General features: G+C 36.9%; 2 protein-coding genes and 1 non-coding gene across 3 annotated transcripts in view; all 3 read right to left on the bottom strand.

The window, feature by feature from the left end:
* The window catches only part of LOC118735403 (serine/arginine-rich splicing factor 3), a 40,141-nt gene that overhangs the window by 22,536 nt on the left and 7,979 nt on the right, over positions 1 to 9,626 (bottom strand). The window lies entirely within an intron of this gene.
* On the bottom strand, positions 390 to 2,650 carry LOC118735402 (nucleolar protein 58). Its single transcript, XM_036465123.1, has 2 exons — positions 1,014 to 2,650; positions 390 to 821 (listed from the first exon to the last, which is right to left on the bottom strand). The coding sequence occupies exons 1-2, from the start codon at positions 2,282 to 2,284 to the stop codon at positions 569 to 571; spliced, it is 1,524 nt and encodes a 507-aa protein (XP_036321016.1). The 5' UTR covers positions 2,285 to 2,650; the 3' UTR covers positions 390 to 568.
* On the bottom strand, positions 892 to 968 carry LOC118736694. Its single transcript, XR_004992764.1, has one exon. It is a non-coding gene; the product is annotated as a small nucleolar RNA SNORD53/SNORD92 (small nucleolar RNA).

Below are 9,626 nucleotides of genomic sequence, written 5' to 3' on the forward strand. Positions count from 1 at the left end.
CTGGTTTTTTACTGGATGTCGTTTTCGTACGACGATTGTGGTACAAAGCTCAATAAAAATATTAAAAATAAAAAATGTTAACAAGCCACAATAACATTGACAAAAATATTTTAACTTGAAAAAAATTGTAAATATTAAAAACAAAACAACATCCATCCACTTTTGACCGCCACTGCTTGTCCCTATTGTTTCCTTTGCGGTAATCACCAATGTGCCGCATTCGAAGCTGGCACCGATATTTTCGAGTTCACTCCAATTCAGTGATAACAATTTTTCGTATTCGTAGCAGGCATCCGAATTCCTATATTTGCCACGCTGGATTCAGTGATATCCCTGACAAATTGACACATCCCACCGTTTATACAACACCTTATTAGATTGGACTATTAAATTGGCATGTAGTTAACACGTTTTTGTATTCCGTTGTTTTTTTTTCAAATGAATACAAAAATTTATATTATTTATTCCTTACATTATTTTGCTTCACGACAATATACTTTTGTATGCTTATAAGTGAACACTTAGAAAAGCTATGTTAATTATAAAAAAAATAACTAAACTAATTAAACTAATCCGAGTCCGGCTCTTTAGTCTTAGGCTTCTTTTTGGAAGGTGGCGCCTCTTCTGGCTGCTCGTGATCTTGATTCTTAGTTTTCTTCTTCTTCTTCTTTTTCTTTTCTACCCCAGCTGTACTTTCATCTTGATTTTCACTAGCTTCAAGCACTGATTCGTCTTTAACTTCAGCTGGAGTGGATTCTGAACGTTTTCGCTTTTTAATGGATATTGTGCTATCAGCCTCGGGTTCATAAGTGAATACCTCGCTGGAATAAATTTAAAATTACCATTACTGCTTAAAATATAAAGTCTTATGTTTGCAAATTATTTTATCGCACCATCAGACAGCCAAGGTTTATCGTCACTTCATGTGATCGGAAATATGCGAAACCTTTATGGTATCATCATTTAAGTGCAAAGAAACTGATTTACAAACTCGTGTGGTTTTCAAATATTACCTTTTAGCCTGATATTTTTCGAATTTGGCTTTTGCTTTTCCAGTGCCAGAAAGTCTGCGTAAATTGCCCTCCTCCAGCAATCGCAGTCGTGCCTCCAGTTTCACCTTATGTGTTGCTCCTAGTTCACAACTCGCCTCCTCTCCAAAGGCGTCAACTCGGGTAGCTAAGGAAGCCTTTGCTGCCAATGATCTCGACATTCTACCTTTATTTTTTATACTAGCCTGCCCAACCAGTTGAGCGTGGAATATTAAACCGTACTTGGGAGTATCTTTTTTAGTTTTCAGAGCACGGAAAAGCGCTTTTTCAGCGCCTAAAATCTGCACAGTGGAAGATGGGTGCTTAGCGAGATTTATAAGAGAGCCCGCATGTGCAATAAGGCGGGCACCTACTGTTTCACCAACAAGAACTGTTAGGTTAGGTGCCATTGCCATCATGCGAGTCTTCAAATAATCGTATAAATGGGTTCTATACTCATCGATGGAGAGTATCTCATCACATAGGCATTGAATATTCATGATGTCATCTTCAGATATTTCAGTTCCCATTGATATCTCAGCAGCTTCCTTTACTTTCTCTTCTACTTCTTCTGGTAAAATGTCCGAGAGATCCGATTTTGCCATATTTTCTCGAGTTCCTACTAATTTAATCGTCTTTACGAATGCAATGTTGTCTGTAATAAGCTTGCCAAGTTCCGGAAAGTGCCAGCCGTACCATTCGCGCGCTCTCATCATGTAATTGTTTAATTCTTTATCCAAATCATCTAGCAGACATTGGGCTTGCACAATCATGGTATCAATTTTGTCTGGTGAGAATTTTAATTTATATCGAGACAAAGAATGTGCCAAACCGAGCGCCATTGCAGTCATCTCTCGTTTGGGCAGACCACTCAGCAAACTGTCGGCCTGTTGACGTATGCAACGCATTAATTCTTGCACGCCAGTATTGTAGACACATGGCACAGCCAATTTATCTTTAATCGCATTGCCCAACTTGGCATCCGCGACCAGCAAGGACGATTGTACTTCGTCGCTGAAAAATTTTTTCAAAGTTTTTTTAAGAGGTTTAGACAATTTACCCTCAACGGCAGCTGTGGCTGCAGCCAATGCCTCTGTTGTGTCATTAAATTTCTCAAAATGCTTTAATTTCAACAATTTATTGGCTTTTTCCGGTGTTTGAAATTCCAAATAGAGGTTATCTACTTCTGCGAGTTTCTTTTCGTCCAGCAGCTTGAATATTGCGTAGCCCGCCGGTGTTTCATACAGCACAAACATTTCGTTTGCAATGTTATTCCATGCACAAAACAAAATTTCTTTTAAGTTAAAGCTGTTCAGATAATTGAAGCTATTTTGGCAGACAACAAAATCACTGAACTTTTCCCCAACGAAAAACCAAAATGAAGGCAGAAACGACACTCGTGGAAAACACGTGTGTGCGCCATTACGACGCCAGCGAACCCTAGCGAGTTTTTTGGTAATGTATGCTTCTTCTTAACCTATACATGTCTTATTCACAATAGAATGCATTGGTCAACTTGGCGTTCAACTTCTAGCTGAATGGACTGTCACACGGTCAGTAATTATCACATTTGGATCGCGACCCATATCGAGGGATTGATGGATCGCGCACGAATGCTACATGTTCAATATTTATCGCGTCAGTATTCGCATAATCTACGTATAATTTACAGATAATGCATTCCACAATTATTATTATTTCCAATGTTCATTAAAATTTTTTCAATTTGACTTGAAAGGTTTTAAGCACTGAGAGTGAAGGCAGAGGGAATACCTTTTCGATGTTCGCATTATGAGAGTAAAGGCTGATTCACATACAACTTTCTTCGCTTTGCTTGATAGTTCTTTGCTTTGACGTATAAGATCGACGTAGGCATATGCATGAGTATGCTCACATAAAAAACGTTTGAAGCAAAGCAAAGCAAAACGAAGCAAAATCTTAGGCAACTCTCAACTTTTGCCCGCTTTGGCAATCAGCTGTCTACATTTATCTTCTCTTATGCGCTTGCATTTGCATTTAATGACAAAAATAGGGTAAATAGGAATTTTTATTGCTATTATTAATGCATATTATTATATTGCTATCTATTTTACAGATAAAAAATATGGAGGAAAAGGAGAACGCAAAAGCTGTCAAAGCGTTTATTGTAGCATACCTTCTGCGTTTCGCGCTTTGTTGTCAAAGTTTGAACTGTCAAGCAAAGCGAGGAGAGTTGTATGTAAATGGCCCTTAAAAGATGTACTGACGACATGTATGGATCGCATTTGAAAGTGCTACACGTTCAATATTTATTGACGGTATTGCGATCCGCGATCCATGAACGAAAGACACAAGATCACGTAAGAACAAGAGAGTGAAAAAAGTCGATTTTTTTTAGCGGGTTCTACGCCATCTTGTTTCACTGGAAAACAAGCGAAAAGTAAACAAAGCAAAGAAAACAACGAAAACCAAAATTAGCCAAAATTATTGTCAGCCACTTTAAACGCACAATTTACGTAAAATGATGCAACAAAACATGTTGAATTAACTCTTCTTTACTTGAATAAAAGTGTAAAATAGTGGTGCTTGTGATGTAAACAAATCGTCAGTTGACGAACCCGCTTTCGCAAACTTTTTTCTCAAAACCAGTTACAAATACAACGTCGCGTTCTTACGTGATCTTGTATTTTTGGTTCATGTCCGCGATCCAGATTTCAAAATTTTTAGAAATTTGCCAAATATGGATCACGATCCATCAATATTGTATGCTACACCGTCAATAAATATCGCAATACTTGGATCACGTCAATAAATACTGACCGTGTGACAGAGCCCAATGAGCGTTGAATTGTGCAAACGGCCCACAGTCGGACGTCCCCATGAACCAAAAATAGTGTCTTTCGTTCATGGGACGTCCCCATACAAGCTGCGGCCAAAAGTACTAACCGTACTAGAAATTCGCGAAAATTTCGCTCTTGATTTTGATTAAATACAGGGGGGCTACTCTGTAATGTGATTCGAAAGAGAAATGCGATGCGATGGGCAAATATATCTAAGTAATACGCTGTGGCGATTGCCTATCGCATCGCATTACAGAGTAGCCCCCAGAGCTAATATGCATACATTTTCTGCCTTATCCTGAGTTTCACCTGAAAAAAAATTCACTCGAAAATTTGTCATCCGCCCATAGTAAAACCATGGAAACCAAGAGTGAAAAGTGAACCGGTTCGGGGAAAATGAAACTCATGATAAGGCTGAATATGTTGGTTTTAACGAGAAGTGTAAATCTGAAATAGCGTCAAAATCGAGTTACATTATCGTCAGTAATTTTAGAAAGAGACGCAAATAAAAAAAAAATATTTTTTTGGTGATATTCGGTGTGCCCTGCTCGTTTAAGCCAAAATTTTCCAACTTGGAAGATAATAAAACAATTCTTATTACGGCGCCCACCTTCTAAACAACTTTTTTGGCTCCAAGTATTAAATGTTATGAATTTTGAAGAAAATGAACAGGCACATTTATTTTATTTCTAAAAAAGTTCCTATTTCATCATCTAAAAAATTGCAAAATTACAAACCTGCATACTAAATTATGTGCACGATATGTATTTACACTGAAACTTTCAATTTTATCTACATTTTATACAACAAACGCTGAGCTAAGGCAAGCAAGACTCTTGCCATCGAAAACGGATCCTGTCCAGAGAAGCGTCCATTTTTGGCTGAATGTTGAATGTGATTGCATATTATTTATTTTATGTACATATACAATAAAAATTCAACAAACTTTACAGGAGGTGGGTCTATAAAAGGAAGACTAGAAGCTGAACTCGCAGTTCTTCGCAGCTGGAACTATTTGAGATATGACCCGCATATTTAATGTTTGCTTGTCCTAAGTATAATTTACCTCGCTTAACAGGTCCTTTTTAAAGTAAGCACAGGAAAAATTTTATACTCACATAATTATGTAGAATTTCAAGGTAAACTGTTTTATACATTTCAAAAGATTTAAAAAACTTGAAGCAATGCTTGACCACAAATATATTCAAAAACTGCTCATCAGTCAGATTTAATTTTTATATATCCGCACAATTGGAAAATTAATTCAAATTACTTGCGACAAAATTAAAATTTTTTCTTACAATTATATTTTTTTGTATTGTTCCTATTTTAAGCTCGTGTCTTGATTGCAAATATGCATTTTTATCAAAAATTCTTTTTGGTTTGGGTTAGCTGGATATTTTTCTATGCATCTGTGTAATTACTCTTTCCGAATTCGCTATTCCGTTTTTGCTACTTTTGGCCGCTGTAGTCCCATTGTGCGGACTTTTCAACAAATCGCTTTCAATGAAGTTGGTCGACAGCCGACTTTCGTTGAACTTTTGACTTAACTAATCGTCTGTGTAAGATGAACTATGCAAATACGCTTCTTCAAAGAAGTTTATCGGCAGCCAACTTTAGCTCAACTTTTAATTTAACTAATCGTCTGTTAAGCTGAAGCTCCATAACAGGTTTTTCAGGCGTTGCGGCTTTCGAAGTTGCAAAGGCTTTCAAGGTCGTTTAGGCTTTACAGGCATTCCAGGCGAGCAACTTCACAATAAACTGGCTGAGTTCCAAGTTTGGTTATTGCAAAGCATCAGCCTCTTTTATTTCTAAACTATGACTGATTGACTGACTGACCAATTAGCGCAACAAGTTCCAATTCGGCATTTGAACATGGTTGCGCATATTGGACATTTCCATCAGTTATAGTTTAGAAATAAAAGAGGCTGATGCTTTGCAATATACCAACTTGGAACTCAGCCACTTTTTGCGGTTGACGTTTCTTCAAACCTTTATCATTTCCTAGTAAATGGGGAGAATGATCTAGGAATGAGTTTTCCGACAAATGAGACAACGACTTAAAAATTCTAGTTCGATAAAAGTGATAGTTTTTTTACCATTTCATTTTAATTTATTCAGTACTTTTGTTCCCTTCTTTTCTATTAATGTTCAAGCAAAAAATATTTTTTCCTTGCATTTTATTGTCTAAATTTTGTGTAAAATTCCTTTAAAATATGGTAAGTGTTCTCGATTACACCATTGCGATAATCATATTCACCAGTACTATTGTTAGAATGAATAACTGTCAGACGACGCCTGAAAAGCCTGAAACAAGTTCGAAATTTGGCATACATATTTCAGGCTTGTCGGGCATTTCAGACTTTGGTTATGCAGCAGCTTCTATACAATTGCACTAAATCAGCTTTAAGCTGAAGCTCCATAGCAGGTATTTAAGTCGTTGCGGCTGGAGGCGCTCAAGCCTGAAATGTGATTTAGGCCGTGGTTACGCCACCAATTTCGATTGGCAATCACCGTGCAATTGTTGTTGTGCATAGCATGGAGTGAGAGAATTTTCGAAATCGAACAGCCAGCACGATTTGCTGGGTGAACCGCATAGCATAGCACGCCAATTTTTCGGGGTGGCAATACGCTATTTTGCGAAAAAGCATTGAATATTAGAATAGTAAAAAATATTCTTTTATTATTATTATAAAGTAGATATTAAAAAATATATATAAAATTTAAATATTAAAGAAAGAAAAAATATTAAGTTGTTGATGCATTTTTACATCAGTGCTGCCATTGTGTGCGAAATTGTATGAAATGGAAAAGGCATTTCTTAAGAAACAACCCTGTGCTCGCCAATCAGCAAACAGAGCGTAACCACTTTTCACCATTCACCGAAATTTTTCTCTTTTGATTGCCAATTAAAATTGGTGGCATAACCACGGCCTTACCGAGGAACACATTTGTGGTCCTAAGTGGGCGGCGCCACGCCCATTATTATTGAGTGCTCCAAGTTTGGTAGAAATTAATGAATGGGTTACCTAAGTATACATTTGTGGTCATAAGTGGGCGACTCCACGCCCATTATCCAAAAATGTATAATAATAGGTTTGTATAGTAACAAATAGTCAGTACTAATTTGTACTGGAAAATTTGTACTGCAAATTTTCACTGGAAAAGTGTATAATAACCCAAAAAAATTGCAGGAGAGCCCTGCTGAATCGAGAGCATAATAACACGGGAGAGCTGCACATTCTTGCTAGTGAAATTTTTACTATCAGAAATTAGAAAAAGAAGAATGAATGTCAAAAGCGGCCATTTGTTGAATTGGTTAAGCGTAAACAAAAGTAAAATGAGTGAAAATCAAAATATTAATGATGTACTGGACTGTTTAAGTGTTTGTGTGTAAAGCATAGAGTTTAAAACTGATTTATAAATAGTAAAATGCAGAATGTCAAAACAGTGCATCAACTATTTTCTTGCAAGTTTTTACTAGTTTTGTGTTCAATAATTTTTCTGCTAGTTTTCTCTTCTTCTCAATTTTACTGTCTATTTCGCTTTTACGCTCTCGCTGCAATCTTTTACTGGAGAAGTTACTATACAAACCTAATCTAATTTTCTGCTACGCGGTTATTCTAAACATTGATTTTAAGTCAAGTACCTTCAGTAGTTACTGATTTATCGCAGTTTTCGTGTTTCTTTAAATTACCGTTATATGGGAGGTGGGCGTGGTTTCATAAGATTTCTTAGGCCGTGGTTATGCCACCAATGAAAAGAGAAAAATTTCGGTGATTGGTGAGAAGTGGTTACGCTGTTTTCTGATTGGCGAGCACAGGGTTGCTTCTTAAGAAATACCTTCTTCCATGTCATACAATTTCGCACACAATGGCAGCACTGAATTAAAAATGCATCAAAATTGAAGTCGGAAAATGAAAAATGGAAGAACAACTTAATATTTTGTCTTTCTTTAATATTTAATTTTTATAATAATATTTTTTTCATATCTACTTTATAATAATAATAAAAAAATATTTCTTACTATTCTAATATTTAATACTAATAATTTTTCGCAAAATAGCGTATTGCCACACTGAAAAATTGGCGTGCTGGCTGTTCAGTTCACCCAGCAAATCGTGCTGGCTATTCGATATCGAAAATTCCCTCACTCCCTGCTGTGCACAACAACAATTGCACGGTGATTGCCAATCGAAATTGATGGCGTAACCACGGCCTAAGATACAGCATTTCATTCCCACGACAGTCGGGTCTACGTAACCGGAACGACCCAGATAGATATATATCTGGCCAAGGACTGCCACCACTCCAGCAACACTCCCCAAAATCTCTTTGGGGAATTTGTATGCTGTTACAACAACAACAACATACAGCATTTCATCATAAGTGGGCGGGATCACGCCCAGTTTGCAAAAATTTCATAATAGAATTTCTTGCAAAAATTCTACTTCACATACTAATTTTCAACAATTTGGATCCAATATTTACTGAAATATCGTAGTTTTTGCATTACTCGAAGATACAGTTATATGGGAAGTGTTCGTGGCTATAGTCCGATTCCGCCCATTTTCAATACCAACCTACCTTGGGAAACCTACATACCGGATTTCGTTGAGATATCTCAATTTTTGCTTAAGTTATCGTGTACACGAACGGACGGACAGACAGACAACCGTTATGTGAGCCAAGTTAATATACCCTTGAGCACAAACGCGCTCGGGTATAAAAATTTAGCAGTACCCCTTAGATATGATCAGTTTTAAGTTGTTGAAATCACCGTTACGGGCACGGGTGGAGCACATGGTGCTTAAGGAAGCTTAGCGCAATGTTTGTGCCAAATTTGGTCGAGATCGGTGAAGTAATTTTTGAGATCCATATCGTCGTTTAAAGTACAAAACCGCGTATCAACAAAATTCAAAACGGCGTATCAATACAATGCAAAACCGCGTATGTGAGTTATGTAAATTATCTTCTAGAGAGTAAAAACACACATATTTCAAAATTGTTGTCTTTTTTATAAAGCAATCGCATTCCTGACCAGTATATTTCAGGACGAATGGATAAGGGTTGAGCCAAGAGCTTGTGGGTAGGGACACGAATTTCGATACGATACGATACCATATCGATATTTTCTGCATTCGATACCGATATTTTCTACTCGATAGTTCTAAAACGATATTTTTTGGAATCGAGTACCACAAGCCTAGTATCGTATCGAATGTCATAAACTCACATTCCAACACTGAGGGAAAAAAATTTTAGAAAAAAAAACGTGCTAAATTGAAAAAATACGCATATGAAAGAGCACCAACCCAACTCGTTTTAAATTTGAGTATATACGTTATAAAATATGTGGTTGTGAAGTGCACAGACGCTTTTTCGTAATTAAGAAAAAAAAAAAATTAATTTTATGTTCCGTCTGATGAGAATTGAACCCGGACCCTCTTGGCCGCAACTAATTGTATCAAGCGTCTTTGCACACTCAGCTATAGCCATACATGTAAAGGTGTTTTCAAATGTTGAGTTTGAATCAACATCACAGCGCGCGATTAGTGCATTATTTCATACCATGTATGTGTGTACCCTGCAAAAATCGTGACTACTCCATGCATGCGTGTAAAGAGTACTCCCTAAGGACCAAGCAGTACTCCAAAATTAACCACAATTCACATAAAAAATATGGTCCAATTAACATTGCGATGTCCTAGGGCAGGACCATATACTCCATCCCTGCATTACATCAGAGTAGCACAAAACTACTCCAACATATTAACAA

This window comes from Rhagoletis pomonella, unplaced genomic scaffold (assembly GCF_013731165.1).
Source record: "Rhagoletis pomonella isolate Grant_MI unplaced genomic scaffold, Rhpom_1.0 Rhpom_scaffold_00003, whole genome shotgun sequence".
In the NCBI taxonomy this organism is placed as follows: Eukaryota; Metazoa; Arthropoda; class Insecta; order Diptera; family Tephritidae; genus Rhagoletis; species Rhagoletis pomonella.

Coding starts and splice junctions, on each gene's coding strand:
- LOC118735402 (XM_036465123.1), bottom strand. CDS start 2,284: ATGTTTGTGCTGTATGAAACACCGGCGGGCTACGCAATATTCAAGCTG. Junction 822..1,013: donor GAAAAATATCAGGCTAAAAG/GTAATATTTGAA, acceptor AATTTATTCCAG/CGAGGTATTCACTTATGAAC.